Below are 21,053 nucleotides of genomic sequence, written 5' to 3'. Positions count from 1 at the left end.
TGCTTAAAAAAAAAAAACAACAAAAAAAAACCTTGAGCCACACATTTTGATGAAAGAATGAAACATGGATCTCTGTCCTTGTCTCTCTCTTATTCTCCCACCTCCAGCTCCTCTGAGTATGACGGAATACATTAGTGCTTTTATCTCGGAAGCTAAATCAAACAAAGGCGAAAAACAAATAACACGAGCCTGAATGCAGCTTGATTGATTATTTCAGATAAAAGGTACTCTCAGAAATTCTGACGATTTTCCGATTCTCGAGAACACAACACAGGACGTGCGTGTGGTATTGCGCGCATTTGATCTGTGAGCGGGCGTGCGTTGTCCTTGCTCCTGAAGCTGCTGATACATTGCGAACCGTTTTTATTGAAAAACCCCGGATCCAAGTTCTGAAGTTCTTTGAAATGTCCCTCGAAAACTTATGAATAACAACATAGGGCCTCTAATAACACTAGTCATGACTTCAGAAGAAAGTCAGATTTAAATGAGCTGCTGAAAAATAAAGAGCCTTGTAGTTCGGTTATGCTCTGCACATCCATCAGTGTGCTGCAGCGATGGACTATATGTAATTAAATGTAAGTGGACAGCTTTATAAAGAGCTTTTCAAGCCTCGACAAACGCTTTACAGTTCACATTCACCTATTCCGTTGACGCACAAATGTCGGTGTCGGGCGCTCGACAGTCTCACCTCTACAGATTGTGGCTTCAGGGTCTTCCGCACTTCCACAGCCGGGGCTAAATCCACCAGACACCTGCTTTATCTCCTCTGAACCACACCCTTGTTACTATGTGTCTGCATGTCTGATGGGTGTCATGGCAACAACTCTGCCTACTCAGACAGTGTGTGTATGCTGTGCATAATGGTGTATCCGCTGGTCACTGCAGAAAATCCACACACCTTGCAGAGTTGTTAGTGTTAAAATCTTAATTTTCTCTCCATATTGTATAAGAGATAGATAGATAGATAGATAGATAGATAGATAGATAGATAGATAGATAGAACAACCAACATCATCAATCTCACCTATAATACAGCATACTGTATGTTTTGACATAATTTACCGTTTAAACACATTTTAATATTGAGGCTATGAGATTCGCGTGTTGCTGACAATCAAATCATCACGCCATTGAAATGAACTGAAACAATAATGCACTAATGAAGCCTTTAATCTACTGTTTCACAACCGATTAATCACTACGAGACGCCCTTTTTACAACCGAAGCAGCATCTGTGAAGCTGCGGCTTCTTAAATGTGGACGTATTCGCTTTGTGGGCAAAACAAGACGATTGATGATTTAGAAACAGTACATCATAGCCGCCCTCTCACCATTTTTCTCGATCAAACGGCGAAATAAATGAATTGTGAAAGTAATCCTCCTTCAGAATCCACTGATCTGCCTCAACATTACCCATTTCATGTTGTGGCAGATTGTGTCCACATGAATTATAATTTCCGTTTTTGTTTTTATTTACTTAAAAGCGGTGTCAAACCTGCTATTTGTAGTCCTGTTGAAAAATGGTATCTCCTGACTTGTAGCCAGACCTTAGCTATTACTTCCCCTGTCACAGAAGCCCCACAGGGTCCCTGGGTCACGGGGAATAAACTGCCGTGTCATCCACAATATCTCCATGACCAATTATGTTTGGGTACCTACAGTGTATGTCTGCGCATCACCAGAATGCAATAGGTCAGGCTTTCGATATCTGCTATTTATGATTACGATCCCCCACACCAGCAGCCTGTTAAAGTCTTCAGGATGAGGTTGTATGTGTGCCAAATAAAGAGCCTGTGATGGAGGGTAGCTCTGGAAACGGGCTATATTCATAATAGTTAAAAGTGTGAAGAGTGCGCACGAAATGTTCTTTCACGGGTTGGTGTGCGAGTCAGTCGGGGGGGAAAAAAAAGGACCGTCCTTTCTGATGATAAGATAACTAAACATGTTATATTAGATTTTTGTTCTTTCTTCCTCTCTTTATTACCCTCTTGCTGTGAAGGGAGACAGTGTTTGGCAGTTACGGCAATATCGGTACTTATTGACATCTTGGCCCCGGCTAAACTGTGAAGGCCACTGTGTCACATGTGATTAGAGACTTGTTCTGGAAATGGCGGGGCGGGGGGGGGTGCGTTTTCACTCTGTGACAAGAACTTACAGGTAACACAATCTCCCTAACCCTGAGCAATCGGTCAGATGATTGTCTCTTTTCCTCAAGCACTGGTGGCAGCTTGCGAGAATCTCCGAAGACTGATTATTTTTTTTGCACTTCTTGTGGTTCATTACTTCTCGTTTTGTTTGCCCGGTGTTGGATGGTCGACATAATCACTACCACCTGCGACAATGAGTCTCTTTCCAAGATAAAAACTCTGAAGATTGGTACCGGTGTCACAGTGGATTGTTGCTTCACCTTTCCTCTTTGTGTTGCCTTCTATTAATTACTTCCTGTTGGTAAAATGCTGACGTTTAGTTAAGATAACAACTCCGTATGCTTTTCTCAAAGCTTAAGCAAAACATCTATTGCCAACATACATTGAAAAACAGTCTAAAAAAAAAACTAAGTTATGCTACAGGAATAATAATCCAACAGTTCATTGTGAAGTCTTCATACATTTTTAAATGTCCCATATTATGCAAAATCAACTTTTTAATCATTTTAAAACTTATATTTGGGACTCAGAACAGGGCTGTTTTGGCAGGGTGATTGAACTGCTGTGGTGCTTCATCCTTAGGGTATTTTGACCAAAGCATGTCACAGACATATTCATTAGGACACCAGGGAACAAGAAATAGGATATAATATGGGCTCGTCGTTCATATTTGTGTGACGTTTTCGTCAATTATCTGATATTTGCTTTCGTGTAACCTGCTGAGATGTTATTATCTCCCCGTTTACTGTACTCTCTGGTGTCGTGGAATAGCCGTATTTCCAGTAACATGGATTCCAACTATCTCCGGAAAGCATCAAACAAATGAGATTCGCGGAAGACGGCAGGTGTTCCTTTGCCGATGACCCTCAGCAGTATGAGTCCTTTTTTTTTTACACAGCTGCACACTGCTCTGAATTGACCAACTGGATAACTTATTCCTAAACTCTATAAGTGAATAGATAAAGAGACAATGAAGATAACGACATTTAAAGAACCAATTTGCAGAAGTGGATCTGTAATATTAACGATGTCAATGTCATTAAACGACAATTTTCTGCATCAGTATACTTAAAACAAGGAGTACACTTAAGTAAAATGTCTTTTTATATTTTATATAAGTGTATAGTAACTTGGCTTTTCTGTAGAATAAGCCTGTTTAAATTACTTTAGGCACTGCTGGGCCACCACCGTGTATGATCATGTTTTCTACAGCAGCACAAATGGTTTTAAAATGGAAGCTTCGTGAAATGAAAAACAACAAGGGGAGGGAGCGTCCTTGGTTTGTGTGTCAGTCTGCAATCCCACAATTGGATGTAATTTACTGTCTGGACCTTCGAGTTTATCAATGTGCTTTTGTCTAAAGCTTCTTAAAATGAAGCCATCGCAAAACAAATAAATACAAAATATATCTATCCTCGAGAGTCCCAGCCAGGTAATTGATTGTGGTGTTGCCATTGTTCATAGACACATGTCAGTAACTAGTAAGAAACTAGTCTTTGGTTAAGCCAACAAGAAGAATATTACTGGAATACTGTCTGGTATATATTCATATTATGGTTACATTGAAATAGATGACAGCTTTCATTCCGTATTTCTACAGTCGGGGTATGACTGATGTAGTGTTTTAACATTTAAATAAGTGGCCCACATCATGCACAGGGCCACAGTGACATCATTTCTGCCATGTGCACCGTCACCCCGGGGCAGGAAAAGACATGTATATGCTAAAGAAGGCAAACATTTAAATGGCTGTGAAGAGATGTGACACACGGGTTAAATACCCTTCAACTGGGGTAATCACTGTTGATGGACCGCCTCATGAACATAAACCACTGATTTCACTGAATAATAACTGAAATGTTGAGACCCAGTGAGATTATGAAATTAGAATGATAATGGTCTGGCAGCTTGAAAAAAAAAAAGCATGTTTTGATTAGAAGAAAGGGAGCTAACAGCATTTAGCATTTGGAAAAGTGATCATTTGCAGGCTCTAGCAGGCACATTGCCGTCATATATAACATGTATCCACTGGACAGATTAATCCTCTGAGGCTGGAAGTTTGTGTAGAACTCTGTGCTGCACTGTGGAACCTAGAATATAACATTTTTGGGGACTTACTCACCAACAACAACAGTACAGCCAAAATATTTGCATTAAAAAAAAAATATTTTGCAGACAGCAAATCATGTTTATGTTTTGAAGTCATGTTTTGGCATGTGGCGTCCACCTACCGCCGTCTACCAATCATTGCAGTCAGTCGAGTCTCAGCTGCCGAGCAACCACGGGTTGCCAGATAGGTCAGAAAATGAAACCTAAAAGACCTCTTTTTTTTATTATTTGAATGTAGTAACCGTTTTTGGCCACATTCTTACATATGGAACCTATAAATGATTTGAAACTTTTTTGTGGCGTGCTAATTGTTTTGGTCATATCACCCAACTTTTGCACTACCATTTTACAGTGAATGAATTTGACAATCAAGGGGCCGCAGGAAAAAAAAAACTTCCAGTAATCTCATACGATTACTCTTTGCGTTGGAATTTTGGCGACCTTCCACTCTGCTGTGGCAAACCCCGTTTCTCACCCAAATCCACCGCCAACTCCCCCCCCCCCCCACTTGATTCCGCCCTACAGCTAACTCTGGGTCCACTGTCACCGTCTTCTGCCAGAGAGGCTGGGCACTGCTCCAACTACCATTACCTGGACAGAATAGGAGCCTTGTTGGCCTTATTGTGCTACTGTTACTCTATGATTTATGACTCTGTCAATGAGCATCTGCTACATTAATAAACATTCGGGCACACACTCATAATTTAATCTGTGCAGTTTTGAATACAAGCTATATCATTCCTCCAGTATTATGAGCGTCGCTGCCGAGGATTATATCAGTTAAGAGAACACACCGTTTTTGGTGACATTGCCTTTGAAGGCCCAGGGTGCTGCTCTTTGCATAAAGTGAAATGGCAATTCATTTGTTCAGTGACTGGTGAAAAAAAGTGAATCAAACCTTTTCAAAGCACTGCTTTATGACACAGTTTTTTAAAGTAGTTGCCATGGTAACAATCCCCCGATGCAGGCAATGGATTGTTAAGTCTCACTTGAATTGAAATTGCTTTAAATTAGTGAAGCGGACTGTTGTTCTGTTGTTTGCTGCCACTTTTTTTTGTTTTGTCACTTTCTGAGCGAGCATGTCAAGGACAGCAATAAGATGTTAATTCTTGGAAACTGAGCGAAACATGGCACACTTGCCGTCATGGAGGCGTATTCAGGAGTCGAGTGATTGTGTTTAATATGTTCGTCTCTCCGAGGTAAACGCGTAACCCTCAACTAAAGATGGCGTCTACGTCATGTCGCAGTCAATGAAGGAAGTGTATATTTGGTTTCATTTATTTCAAAGCGGGTCACTTTTTGTTTATTTTATCAATTTGCCACAAATTGATCGACATATTTTCCTTTGTCTACAGCTATGAAATATCAATATTTCACAAATGCAAAAAACGAAAACTTTATACACAATATTTTTTTATTTATATGGTTCATACAGGTTTTGCGGCTCCATAATTAATTCTATTTGGGTGGACGGGGGTCTGAAACTAGCGTTTGAATATGATATAAGAATAATTAAAGCTGTATGGTCAAACTACTTTTTAAGTTATTTCTGTGGATCTGTTTGGTTATTTTCTTCCCCTCAAAACATTAATATTCTGTCAATTCCTCAAACACACTCCCATAGGTGGAATTCAGTTAAGTGGTTGTCTTAGAATGTCCCTGTGGACGAGTGACACATGTACAGTATGTAGAGTAATTCCGGTGTTCCGGGGCTTCTGTTTTATGTAGTAGAATTCACTCCGAGAATAGGAAACAGACAGGAAGTCAATGGGCCAACGCTCTTACTATTTTCGGCAAAATATGCTTTTAGCTTGGTTTCCTGCAGGTTACACCATTTTATTAATTCATGTACAGTATATTTGTTTTTCTTTGCTCCAATTGGCCTTTCTTTTCCTCTCTCTGGATTAAAAATTTAAGAATTCTTCACTGTTTGTCACTGTTATGGTGTATGTGGCATTCAGTGTATAGTTTTATATGACATAGGGACATGTTTACTTCAACAAAAGGGCAGGTGCACACATAGTAAAGCTTTATTTAATTCACATCTAAGTAGTATATAATTATACTTTTGTCTTATCTTGCTGTAGTTTATTGGCAGATATTTATCTATTTTCATTATGCTTATTTGCACGTCATCAGATTCGATCAATCTTTTTATTAAAACTGTACACAAACGTGTGTCTCTAAAACTCAACATCGGACTAATATCGAGTGTCGCATTTATCATTGTCAAAGAGATCTTAATTCAGATGCAGCGTAGTATACCGGTCTTGACCCTTGCTGAAGTAAACGTGATGGGGATTAAATCAGACATAAGAAGATTTTATGACTTCATTTTCCCAACATGAAGCTAATTTCTAAAGCTAAAAATATGTTCCAATGACCTATTTAATATATATATATTATTTTAGATTTAACTGCAACCGTTGGGCTTCTTTCTTTTCCAGTAGCGAAGCAAAGTAGAGGCTGAAGTTCCAGAGGTCTGTTGTTTTCATAAAGAACTGTTATACAACTTAAGCTCTTGGATTTGTATATTGAAATGTCTTCACCGTCTTCATGCTGTGCAAAGAAATGTTGTCTTATTTATGCAAACGCTCCTGATTATTACGTACCGAACCGTTCAGAATAGTTGATAGGAGACGATGTCCTGCGAAGATCAACAGCGCCGAGGTCTTGTTGTTTCCGATGCCCTGCTATTTTTGCATAATAAAAGATTTAGCAGTGCCTAGTTTACCTTACTTTACAATATTAAGACGGGGTAAAAGCTCACTCTTGAAATATTCATTCACCTGCAAGAAGAACTCTCAGATGAATTAATTAATGGATGAGTAAAAATATAAAAAAAAACAGAGACATGGTACAGTTACATAAATTACTCTCTTTTTTTTTTGTTTGTTTTTTTGATGTTATGGGATTTTGTTGAGAGCAAAAGACAAAAACTCAAATTGTATTGAAGGATTTGAACAGAATATAGAAGGAACCTCTTATAGCTTCACCCAGAACTATAAACACGTGGTTGTAACGTGCTACTACACGACATCTTTAAGCATGAGAAGTATTATTATTATTATTGTTTTTTCTAATACAATTATTCACAGGGCCGTACGTGTAAATGAACTCGCATGTGCTCACACATTTCTCGATTTATCTGTGTTAATTGCTCTAATTGACAATTAGTGAGTAACTCTTAAATTACTACTGCCTATTTTTTACGCCATGTGAAAAGCCCAACCCCCTTACTATGAGACAGAGACTGTTCATTAGCTTAATCAATCAGAAAGTCAGTTATGATTAATGCCCCTGCTGGGCTAGTGTGGGCAGAGCTTTGTCAAACTAACTTTGTGTAACTAACCGTCACGACCAAACAGCCTGAACCCTACAGCAGGAAAACCAGAGGCAGCAGAGTGGAATGTTTAACACTTTGTTGAACTCTTCTTTTGGACACAGTTGACTCTATTAAGTCCATCTTAAAGCAGACCTAGACCGGAAGTTCCAATTAACGCTGTTTTTTTTAGTGTGTATCTGCATCATTACCTTGTTTATGAAGCCCTGAAGGTTCAAAACAAACGGTTCAGCCATTGCAGAGAACGCTGTGTTTTATTGTAATCTCGGGCTCAGCGAGAGCTCTGAAAAAACCCGGTCCGGTTACGTAAACAACGGTTCTCCGGAACAGCAGATCGTCCTGCTCCGGGCACTAGTCCGGGCACATCCGGTTGCGTACATTGAACCGCAGCAGAAGAATAACGTCCGTTGTGGCGTCAGTGTCTTCTGACTCTAGGTCTGACTCTGGGTCAAAGGACGTCAAAGGGACTGTGTCGGGGAGTCTTGAAGAAGCTATTTTTAAACATTGTTAAAACAATGTTTTGATAATGAGTAGCAGTGCATCCACCTTTCCAGAGGGGGGAGCTGTGCTTCTGAGAGCGGGTGTACTGAATATGTCACTTCCGGGTATTGGCCAATCACAAGACAGTTGGGAAGGCTCTACGTTGGCTGGCCAATCACAACACACTCTGTCTTCTGGGTGTGAGAGTTGAGTCTGAAATATCGCGGCTGTGGAACAGCGTCAGAAAAGAGGATTTCTATCGGCTCGTTTACAGCAACTAGGAGGGTTTTTGACCATAAAAACAAGTTAATGTATGTAAGTAGACCTCCATAACTAACATATATGTGCAACAGGACCACTCTATGTGAGCTTTAAGTGTGTGGCACAAGCGCATAATATCAGGCCAAAGTGAGACGTAAGGTGCAAAGGGCTTAGTATTAGTGTCTGAATTATTTGTATGTGTGTGTTGGCTGTAACATCAGTCAAGCCAAGGTTTGCTTGTCATTCTCTTTTAAAAGCCAGCGCCTGCCACATTGTGATTTAAATGTAGGGAACTGGAGAGGTGAACAGTTCTCTGCTGAGGAGATGGGTGAATGAATGCATGCAAGCAAAGCTGAAAGTCAGCGGTTAAAAGGAAAGGTTAAAGGAGCTTAAAAAGAAACGTGCCAAAGGCAGGTTTGAAGTCGAGAACGAGTGGCAGCAGTCGTTGGCGAGATTAGACGGAAAGCGAGCGCACACTCGCGTGGCGTGCAGCTGTGATACAAATAGTTGTTGTTTTTAACATTCGAGACGATGCATATTTCAGTTTTCAGCTGAATCGGCAGACAACGGTAACAGTTTACTCATAGAGAAGAGGAAGAGACAGATGAACAGTAGCGGAATTTAGTCCTGTAATCTCATCATTGAGGATGAAGAATGCGCTTGTTTTTCTGTGAGATTTTAAGCACACGAGGAGGAGGAGGGGCTGCAGCCAGCCACCCCGGTGTATGTGGAATTTGTACCTGCCTATGTTGGCACATCTAATACGCTGCTTAAATAAGCATGAACATACAGCACTATTGCGGGCAACGTTGCTCCTGATCACACCTTGTTTTAAGACCAACGCGCTCCCTGGAGCGAACCGATGTGAGCAAGCGAAATATATATTTCATGACATGGGGGGCGCTGCGTGTGATGATGACAGCTGCACCGCTTGGAAAACTAGCCGTGACACTTTGTGCCGCAGTTTGTGCCGCTTTGCGCCAGCTGTGGGATCGAGCCCGATAGTTATACTTATCATTTACTGGGAAACTCTGGAAGGCGTATTTGACACATATGACATGTGCCCTGTCTCACTGACTAATGCCTCAAAGTGGCCGGCAAACTACGAACATCAGGTTGCCTGTGGCCCTGATGCACTGTCGAGTTCATATAGAATTCTGGGCTATAAGCCAGGCATAGAACTGAGTGGTTAAAAACAAACACTGTATATTATAATAAAACTAACAAAGTGCATTTTTCTCTAAGCAATATATTTAAAAAAAATTTTTTTTTGACACGTCATAATGAACTGCTTCGAATTTCACTATCAGTACCGTGTACTGTAAGCTGAATTATCCTTGTATAAAACACTGAAATCCCATTAGCAGGCACACGGGCCTCACAAGCTGACTCTGCTCTGAAGGAGGCTTAAAGTTGAAATTAAATTATTTGATGGAAATATGTGGTATATCATTAAACACGGTTGCATTTTTTCGCGTAGCATATTAGACATTAATGAATTGACTTTTTACGGTCTTGTGGTTTTCCATCGCCAATTACCTTGGAAACCTCCAGCCTTTGCCACACTTTTTCTACTCTAGCCTCAACTTCCAGTAGTAATTGCGAACCTGACATCTTGTGCTGAATAACAATTAAGTCGAGTCCTGAGGGTACGTTCTCAGTTTCCCTTCATGTTTGTCTTTGGATCTTTTTTTTTTTTTTTTTTTTAATCCAGATTGCAGTGCATTGTTGTGTTGCTTTTATTTTCTGATGAAGATATTCCTCAAAAAGGGAAGACGAGGACCTTTTTTGTAGCAAGTTGATGGGAACTACCCAATGGTATATAATTGACTCTATGTTCTATAGGACTACATTGTCTTTCCTGCCTTTGACATTATACTATTTGCCTTTTTTTCTTAAAAAAAATACCCCCAAACTCCCAATTTCTTCGTCTCTCCTTTTAATTTAGTGACTGCAAAATGTTATATTTACATTTTCTTACCAGCTGCAGATGGAAAGTAGGTTATACTTGGTGCATATGCTTGATCTTCTCCTCCTCTTCCTTTTCCTCACATGTTACTATACATCATTTGACAGTCTGACACTCTGCCCCAGGATTAGACTGCACCTTTGCTCTGTGTTATTACCCAGTACTTGCCAAACTCTTCATATTTGCCACAGAGCCACATCTTTAGACTTTTTTTTTTTCTCTCCCCCCACACAGAGTCAGTGGTGAATGCTAAATATATTTACACCTTAGATGATACTGGAATATTGCTTTGGTTGAGCCAAGTGTTAAAGCTAAAGAAGCTTTTTATTAGATTGGTTTTGTTGAACCGCACTTTTTTTCCGTTGCATAGAATGTGATAAAACTTATTTTGCTGTAAATTGTGAGACACACTTTGTTCTCCTTTATGAATTGATGTGTCCACGGGTATTTCTAAAGCTCTAAATTGAACATGAAGATAAGGATGAATTAGAGTAAATTAGTTTATTGCCACAGTATTCACCTATTGCTGGAGACTGTTGGGCGATAAACGATATTAAGGGAGTTTAAACACAGAGCCGTTGTGCTCGTCTTTATTAAATGGGATCATATACCCAAGTGTTTTGTTTTTTTCAATGTGAGCTGCAGATTTTATGTCATATGCTTTCTGAATTCCCCCAAAATTTGATACTGCAACTCAAATGCTACTGGATCACTGATAGCTTATTTCTTAACGGGTTTTCTGTGACCTTGTCTTGTAAGAAAAAAAAAAAAAAAATTGCTTGGAAAGACATATAAAGGTTGTAAAAACATAATAATGACAACAGAAGGGATCTAAAAAATATAAGCTATGTAGAAGATGCATGTCCCATGTCCTCCTGAAAGATGGGCTTAAATGAGCCTGGTTAGAAACACTTTGGAGTTAAGGTCACCATCTTTTGTTCTTTCCTCTGGTAAAGGCTTTAAATGGAGCCCTTAGCCCTGCAAGTCAACATGGGGTGAGTGTATTTAACAGCCCGAGGCATTCTGGATGGAGTATCACTTTAAATGTATTATCTGCAAGTCATCTTGCCCTGTGTTTGACCTCCTTTATTTTGCCTGTCTTAGTCATCATGGCAGCTTATTTTTGCAGCACAATCGGTGCTATGATTTACATACCTTTTAGTAAACTTTGTAAATCCACATTTGAATTTGTACATCTGTGCATTTTATTATTCTTATCACGACTATTCAAGGATAAGACCCCGTCCCATTTCTCCTGATCAGAGCTCACTACACTTTGAGGGTTTGATTATAAGGGCAAAATCACACTCTCCCCAATTGCTCCCCCCTACACGAGAACACGCACAATTTAGGGTTAGGGCAAAGATGTAAGGTTAGGGGGAGGTATTGGGACGGGGGCCTAAGTGTTACTTGGTCCTGAGACCTGAGTTTGCATGTTCTCTCTGTGTATGCGTGGGTTTCATCCTCCCACCATCAAAACACGTATGAATGTTGGACACATTCGGTTTATTGTGTGGCGGTGCGATCAGCTGCAGCAGCAGCAGCTCTGATCAACCCTCCCTCTGACCTCGTAATTCCGTTGTGCAATTTCGGGGGTTTGTGTATGACAATAAAGATCCTCTCCTTTCCCTACCGTGTTAGCGTCTGCTGCAATTTATGGTTTATATCTGCACTCTGTGTGAATACTTTACACTATGTTTTATGTTGCACTTTGATCCTGGTGAAACGCCCGACATGCATGCTTGTGTACTGTGTACGCGGTTATAGTGACAGTACATGAAATACTATGACTGCTGTTACTTTTACGACTGAATGAACCTTTGACTGTTCTCGTTCCCGATGGAAACATTTTTACGTTCTTTAAACCCGGTAAAATTCCACAGCGGAGTGGAGCGCTGACTTGGTTGGCATGTTTTGGGATATAGTCAACTGATAAAGTTGCTAGTTGAGTTGTTGACTTCACACGTGTCCCTCTGTGTGGCACCACATGGGGGAAACTGTCACAATAGCACATTTACACCCTGTTGACTTTTTACAGAAGGTTGTGCACCTTATTTAACAGAAGTCATACGCAGAAAACGCATATTCCTCTAATCTTTTTACGTTGTCAAGAAAAGCAAGTCTTTAAGTCTGTGTTGGAACCAAACGGTCACATATACAGTTATAAGATTGTGTCAAATATTTAGTGTGATTCACCTTCACTGACCCCGGCTCTCTCTATTAATGTTATAGGCAACAACTTGTGTTGTGTGTGTTACCGCCCTAAATGTGTACCCTTTTTCTTTGTCACTTCGCAGAACAAGATCATCCTGGACCCTCTGACATTCAGCGAGGCCCGTTTCCGACCCTCTCTGGAGGAGCGCTTGGAGAGCATCATCAGCGGCGCCGCGCTGATGGCCGACTCCTCGTGCACGCGCGACGACCGGCGCGAGCGCATCGTGGCCGAGTGCAACGCCGTCCGACAGGCCCTCCAGGACTTGCTGAGCGAGTACATGAACAACGTGAGTGCGCGCACAGACATACTGCAGAATGTTCACGTGGGGCTTTTTTTTTTTTTTTTTTTTTAATGCAACATCAATTAGTTGATTAAGAAACAAAGATGTCCAACAATATAATAGCACTAAACAACATTAAACACTTCTTTTACTGTTATTAAAACGAATAGTGAGAGAAAATTAACTTAAGATGACTGAAATGCCGTCTTGTGTGTCTGTCAGGCCCCGTTTCCACGGTGTGACTCATAAAGCCACAATAATAAATCAATATTTGCAATGATTCCCCTTCTTTGAGAGGGTAATCTTATCTCTTCCTCAACCTTTTTTTTTTTTTTTTTCCTTTCCCTTCCATATACCGCTGTGATTAGCACTGCCGTTTAAAGGCAATGAGACGAGCCAAGACAATGATAAATCATCACAGACATGCAATTTATAATCTACTTCAGCCTTCGTTTTTGTGCACGATGAGCTGTGGGCCTTGCGAGCTGTGTCTACATAGGCAAAAAAAAATAGAACGAGGCGCTTGGATAATCAGCCACTGACCTTGCACATGTGACTTAGTTCTTTGTGTCGGACTTAGCGATTGTTTCATTGAGGAGGCCGGAGCATACGCGAGTTGTGAAAATGTTTCGACAAAACTATCTATTACATCTTTGATCAATCTTTATGACGCTTTAAACCAACTTTTTTTTTCTGGTGAAAGACGCATTGCTGCAAACATTTAGAAGGGCAGCGTTTTTAGTTGAGAAAACACTGCACTATGAATTGGATGAACTGTTGAAATGAATGCCTTTGTTTTCATTGCGAGTCGTGCCGACAATACTAGTAGTTCACATCATAATATTCATGACAGCTATAGACATAAAGAATAAGTAAGTATGAAAAGGGGTTAATAATCAAATAATATGAAATAAAAATGACACGTGACACGTAAATATTCAAGAAATATTTCCATGTCCATGAGACTATAAGTATTTTAGTGGAAGGAAGGCATTGATATCAAAAACCTTGAATCAATTTAATATCCACTTCAACTGTATCACCCTTTCAGATGCCTTTAACAGATTCATGTGTATGAATATATATATATATATATATTAAGTTCTAAACTACAGATTTAACCAAGCATTAGTAATAACAAATATGATAATCGGTTTTGACTGTTGTTTATGGACCAAAACATAACCTTAATCTTAATCTAATGGATTTCCTGATCGTGCAATTTGGTGAAACTGTGCTCTGAAGGTCGATCGAGTATATATTAAGTGTCTTTTGTGGCCATTGAGCGGTTGGCAAGCCAGTTTTCTATCGATCTCTACAGTATCAGTTCTCCTGCTGGCAAAACGGATGGTGCAATCCTCCATAATGTTTAGACTAGTAATGTAAATATAATGTCCGTGGTGGCATCTGTGCTCATCAAATAGCGTAGAGACAATGGAGGGCATTCAGTAAGGGTACCTATTGTAGAGATGTTCTAATGGAGCATTATCTCTCTTTCTGTGTGTGTGTGTGTGTGTGTGTGTGTGTGAGAGAGAGTGATGCTGATACTTATTTGATGTTAAAGTTTGTTTTTGTTTACATTTCCCAGTTTTTTCTGTTGTTGCTGTTCTGGGTTTTATCCTGCTGTGTTAAAGCTCCTTCAAACATCAGATTTCAATAACGGTGGGGGAAAAAAAACCCTACTTTTAATGTTAACAGTATTGGTTAAGTATACGTCGTAAAAGGTTGTCTGGAATATGGTCACGTGCTCATGCTAAATGTGGATGCTGTTTGTAGTGTGTGGAATATAGATGTGGTTCTTCCATTCAAAAAACCAAAAAAAAAACGAGTCGTGCAGCTGTTGTTTGCTCAGAAATGGTGTTAATTCCACATGGATTTCCTCGTTTTCTGCTCCTCTTTTATTAAACAGCTAAAGTTACGCATGCACTTTCTTTTTCCTTTTTTTTTTCTTTTTTTAAGACTCAGATTCCCTTTGCCCCTGTTATTGCATGGGAGCTTTTTGCTAAAGTAATTGTACCTTGGTTCATTAATCCCATGAGTAGTGTGTTAGAGGCTACAGCTGGGAGATTGTTGACAGCCCCTGGCTGGCCGAGGAAAGAACATAGAGAAAAGGGAGAGACAAAGAACAAAATGTTTTTACTTCTCACCTTATAACTTCTTTGATGAACAACAACCAAACCTCTTTATAACGTGTATTATTCAACAATGTAGATTGATAAGATTTAAAGGTGCATTATGTAATAAATCTTAATCAACTGGCCGTAAAATCCTCCTAATATGTCACAGAGACTCAGGAATAATGTTCATATAACAAACTGAACTCACCAACAACAACAGTACAGCCAAAATATTTGCATTAAAACAATATTTTGCAGACTGCAAATCATTTTTATGTTTTGAAATTATGTTTTGGCAATAGTTAGCAACCAAGGGTTGCCAGGTACGTCAGAAAAACGAAACCTAAAAGACCCTGGTATTTTGAATTGGAAGGTAGTAACCGTTTTTGGCCACATTCTTACATATGGCACCTTTAAAACTGAAGCTATGGGCATTATATGCGTGTTTAAATACAGTCGTGCACTATCTAGTGTGAACATGTAAGAGATTTTGTGGATAATTAGTATTGTTTGTCATTAGATTCCAGCTTCACAGGACAGAAGAGTGTAGATTCCCACTCAAATGCACAGATATTTGATTCTACCCCTGCAAAATACATTTGGCTGCCACTCGGACACAGTTGCCTCCGACTGTACAGTGGAAGTGCTTTTGTTCCCCGAGTTTACTTGAAGTAATGTAAACATCCAGTTGCCTTTATGTTTCCTCCTCCTCCCTCATTCAGTCACACTCCCGTTCCTCCTCCCAGCAGCACACAAATTTATATAGGAAGCTTGAACCACAGCACAAGGTTAATCAATGTGGGAGCTGGCAATAAATTAGGTTCAAGTGACAGGAGAATGTCCATACCTGTCTCAGCTGCTGGTGATCTGTGATTGGTGACAGCAGGCTCGGCTCCCTGGCTGGTGCTGAATCATCAGGAGCAGCTGATTTAGTTACGGCAGCTCCGACAGGGCCAATCTATCAATTGATCTGGGGAGTAATGCATTACCAGCTCGGGTCAAGGGAGCCCGGGCAGAATATAGCCATAGTCAGAAGCCGTGGCAGTCGAAATCGGACAACGCGGGCAAGACAGTGAACAGCGGACAGACGGATTTAGGGAGTGTTATAGTGAGCACACTAATCTCACTGTTAGCTGGTTGTGGCACATAAAACCAAAAAAAAGAGATTGTGAGGTAGGATGATCATTAGGAAGAGACTGATGGTCCTCTTATGCATGCGGCTCCTGTGGGAGTTGCCATGTAGAATTGCTTAATCAACAGTTAGGATAACGGATCGCATACTCAGAAGAGGTGTGTATTTTCCGTGTTGTTGCTATGATTGCATACCACGCTCTCTCTCTCTCTCTCTCATCTTGCTTTTTTTTTTTTTTAAAGTGCAGATGCAGGTTCATCTAGGGACTCGGTGCATCATTTATAAAATGGATAATCCAGTTGTTAGGAGGTCTCATCTTGTGTTTGTTCACTTCTTTGTCTTCATTTTTTACCGCTGATATATCCATGTTACATACTGATGAACCCCCCTAAACATAAAAGCTTTCCGACTTAAACTTCCGATGTCTTTGTATGGAATAAACCAAGGTGAAATCTCTGTACTAATGGACGAGTCCCTGTGGGCGTTTAGGCTTCCCCCCTTTTTCCTCTGCGAGGAGATGTTCTCAGATGGAAAGTGTCAGTCTAGATGGATGAACCACTCAGAGTCAGCAGTAGCCCAGACTTCAAGAGACAGTGTGGGCTACTGCTGACTCTGTGTGGTTCATCAGTGTCCAGAATCCCACCAACAGGAAGAAAAAAAAAATAAATCTAGGAAAACATGACACAGCTATAATACCAGCATTAAAGACAAAAGCTGATTTATCTTATAGTGCAACATCATCTTATTATCGTATTATATATTATTAAAGAAAAACGCATCCATTGAAAAAACAGAAAAGAAAAATCAATACTTTTCGCTCCTCTGATGTGTTACACTGTCCATCACTTTAAAGTGGCTGATGGGTACACTTTTAACGCATGCTAGGGAGGCTTAATTTACCCTGACAGGATCTGAGGCCAATTAGGTGTTCGGTGGCATCAGGATTGACAGCACTTAAAGGAGACACGCTCTCATTCCATTGCGTTGCAGTTGTGTCATTGCCAAGGAAACACAATAGTACAAATGCTTTTAGCCATAACAAAAAGCGTTCTAAAAATAAACACGGGAGCCCAACAGGATCATAATGGTATAAAGACCCATAACATAGAGGATATTATTTTCTTGTATTTTACCCTCTTTCTCTCTTGCTATTTACTCTCACCCTTTCTGTCCATTTTGTTGTATTTAATCAGGCACTTGGTCACACGGGTGTCGTTTAAATGCAAATACAATGCAAAGTTTGAATCAATAGTTGTGTGTCTTTGCTTCCTCGTGCCAGACCCTTCAGGTTTTCTAACTGGTCAAACAGTGGCACATGCTTGGTACATGCAACCCTGGTGTAAAGCAATTTCAAGTCATGATTTTCCTTCATTTAAAGCGGACCTATACAGGAAGTTCCAATTAACGCTGTTTTTTTAGTGTGTATCTGCGTCATTACCTTGTTTACGAAGCCCTGAAGGTTCAAAACAAACAGTTCAGCCACTGCTGAGAACGCTGTGTTTTATTGTAATCTCGGGCTCAGCGAGATCTCTGAAAAAACCCGGTCCGGTTACGTAAAGAACGGTTCTCCGGAACAGCAGTCCGGGCAAATTCAGTTGCGTACATTGAACCGCAGAAGAAGAATAACGTCCGTTGTGGAGGTGTTTCACGAGCGACAGTGTCTTCTGACTCTGAGAGAGAGAGAGCGGCTGTGCTGAATATGTCACTTCCGGGTACTGGCCAATCACAAGACAGTTGGGAAGCCTCTACGCTGGCTGGCCAATCACAACCCACTCTGTCTTCTGGGTGAAGTCTGAAATATCGCGGCTGGGAAACAGCGTCAGAAAATAGGATTTCTTTCGGCTCGTTTACAGCAACTAGGAGGTTTTTGACCATAAAAAAAGTTGATGTATGTAAGTAGACCTCCATAACTAACATATATGTGCAACACAACCACTCTATGTGAGGTTTAATCAAACATGAACAGCATTCTATTTTTAGTTATTCCCCGTTTGTATGTTTCTGTTTTTTTTTTGTTTTTTTTCACAAAATGTCCTCATATCCTTGTCCCTGCAGACCGAGCACTTGCACCCAGTTAAATGTCTCAGGCCCAGCTATAAATCACAAGTTCCCCACGGCGTTCCATGCTCTCGCTCTCTCTCCCATCTGTCAACACCCTAATATGCCACACAATCCACTATGCAATACCAAAACCACTCGGAGATTTTTCAGCCATTCAAAGCTGCCTCAAAGACATACCAAAAGCGGATTGACCAGCAGGCCCACAGGTAAAAAAAAAAGAAATATGTCTGTTTAAGGCCCCTGGGAGACCCCTCTTTTGTTCCCACCACTTCAGCCTAAGGGGGAGCTGAAGAACGGTAAAGCAGTTGATCCATGGCAGATGTCCACTACGCCGATAACCGGGCCAGCACCCTGTGGACAGACCAAAGTGCAGAGGGGAAGGAGGGATATCCCTTGTTGTGAAACCTTCATCAAGTGTACCGTGGAATTTAAGAATTAGCCCCATTCTTATTCTTGTCATTGCATTTTTTTCTTTTACAGTCATTTTGAACACATTTTAGCAATAGCAGTTATTGAATATTACGTTATTTTGTCAAGGCTGCCGTACATCCCTATTCAAATACAAATAGTTTGTTATTCTAGACCACTTAATTTAGTCATTTCTCATTACACATTTCAGTCGCATGCAGTAATTTTCTACAAAAAGGTAAATCAAAATGTAGATAAGATAAAAAAACACGTCCTTGTCCACACTAAAAGCTACATAAGCTTTTAGTGTGTTGTGCATTTCCTGTATTTTTGTCCAAGGTGGATGAAAATAGTCATGGATTTCCAATCTGGGCTGTTTTAGAGAGCTCTGAAATGAATCCTAGTGGAGAGGATTCCGCATAGAGACCCTCAATAAATACATGAACTATAAAGAAATTTTATTTTTATGAGAACTGCATTGTCATCGTGAATGAGCCTATCACGGTGTGAGCAGTAAATGTAAGTTGATCTCTAGTGTTTTCCGTAAGAGCACATGCCAGTTTTTAGATTCTGCTATTTTCCAATGCTCTGATAAGTATTGTGTCTTGGTAGTATTAGAAAGAAACTAACGCTCAGGAGGCCCTTTGCACTCTCAGGGAGGGAACTTCAGTCAGCCAGAATATACTGTATATGAAGTTACTCAGTTTGACAAGTGAAGCGCTGCATTGGGCTGACAACAGTGTTCCTTGTGCTTATAACGATAAATAATGACAATTTAAGGGCAACCTTGCCAGCTCACGCAAAAATTACACAAGTAATTATTAAGGAACTGTTTCTTACACGCACACAATTAAAAAAAAAAAGAAGTCCCTTTAAGCATTAATGAGGGCAGGATGGACTACTTCCTAACTCTATCACCATTTGCATTAGATAATGTTGTACTTCAATTAATCAGATCAATTGAATTTGGCAGGATTGTGTTGTGTTTGTCAAACTCTTTGCCAAAAAAGAAATCCTAAAGCTTTAAGAATCAAAGAACGAAGAAACTGGCCCACCTAAGGGTCATTTGGACTTAATCATGAAGTCCTATAATGTCTACATTACACCATGTATTGTTTAAATCCTCACACTGCATTATATTTTATCCTCGCAAGTCTCTAAAGTGATTTGTCCGACACCTCCTCATGTATCTGATAACAACAAGTTCCGAGGTGCCGCCCCTTGTCGTGCCTATGTACTTACCAATTTTTGTAAGTGGTGGCTGCAATATCACTTAGAAAGTGCTGCCTCACTATTCCAATTATGCTTTGCAACTGTGTCTGTGGGGAAGGAGCAAAAAACCCTCTGTAGGCGGTTGCAAAGCAAACCAGCACATGGCTGTCTGAACGCCCTCATGTCACCATCTCTGATTGAGGTGATCGGATAAATGAGACTTTAATTGGGTTTTTAGGGTAAGTCATATTAGGAGACGAGATAGAATTATCCAGGCACATATTAATGTAATAAAGGGCTCTCAGATCTAGAAGCTCTATTGCATTAGCGAGCTGCCAAACCCTCCTCCTCTCTTACTCCTCCATCGATGCCAATCCCCCCTCAAGGGCTTTGCTGCTTTGAGGAGCGCTAACATGATTGACACAGATAGCTGGATCAAACTATAGAATCAAGCCTAATGTCATTAAGTGGGCAGACATGGAAGCGAAGACCTGGGCTTTAACTGTGTTAGTTGTTACATATGTTAGGGCTGTGGATGCAGGGGGGGCTAAATACTTTGGGAAATGAAGCATGCAAGCCGCAATTTGCTAGAGGAAAAAAAAACAAAAAACAAGAAAAATGCCTGTTTGTAAGTGTAACCTCTGTGCCTTTGGGTGCTCGCCACTCTGTGCATGTACACCAGTGGGTGCAAAATGCGTTTGTATATGCAAATGTACTTGTTTGCGTAATGAATCCTGTAGGTGTTTGTTTGCTTGATATTAATTGTCAACGCTGTGAGTTGCGTTCTGTTACCTACACAGACGCCTGGAACCTACACATGTCCCTCCATCTGTTTACTGGTGTTTTTCTGATGGATACAGTTATTAGTCATGCAGTGTATCTACGTATGTGTGGCAATACACAATAATGCTTTATAATCCCTTTCCCCCCTGAACACAGTACAATAAAGCACTCTTGCCTTTGCAGCAAGAAGACCCAGGTTCCTGGGTTCGAGCCCTGTTTGGAACAACTTAGGAACAAGGGCCTTTCTGCAAGGAGTTTGCATGTTCTCCCCGTGTGTGTGGGTTTTTTCCGGGTTCTCCGGCTTCCTCCCACAGTCCATAAACATGTGATCTGGGGATATGGGGACTCTAAATTGACCGTAGGTGTGAGAGTGTGAGTGAATGGTCGTTTGTCTCCATATGTGGCCCTGCGATGGACTGGCAAACTGTCCAGGGTGTACCCCCGCCTATCGCCCAATGTCAGCTGAGATAGGCGCAGCACCCCCCGCGACCCTCTGGTGGAGGATAAAACGGTAGATAATGGATGAATGGATGGAT

The 21,053-nt window shown here is 40.6% G+C and overlaps 1 protein-coding gene across 2 annotated transcripts in view; it reads left to right on the top strand.

Moving 5' to 3' along the window:
• Positions 1 to 21,053, top strand: part of ctnna2 (catenin (cadherin-associated protein), alpha 2) — a 262,995-nt gene that overhangs the window by 50,721 nt on the left and 191,221 nt on the right. For both annotated transcript variants that reach the window (XM_083909549.1, XM_083909548.1), the window contains exon 7: positions 12,607 to 12,810. In XM_083909549.1, the coding sequence (XP_083765675.1) occupies positions 12,607 to 12,810 (204 nt within the window). The remainder of the gene's footprint in view (positions 1 to 12,606; positions 12,811 to 21,053) is intronic.

Source organism: Microchirus variegatus, assembly GCF_963457635.1.
Source record: "Microchirus variegatus genome assembly, chromosome: 23".
Classification (NCBI taxonomy): domain Eukaryota; kingdom Metazoa; phylum Chordata; class Actinopteri; order Pleuronectiformes; family Soleidae; genus Microchirus; species Microchirus variegatus.
This window is presented reverse-complemented; position numbering and strand designations above follow the sequence as displayed.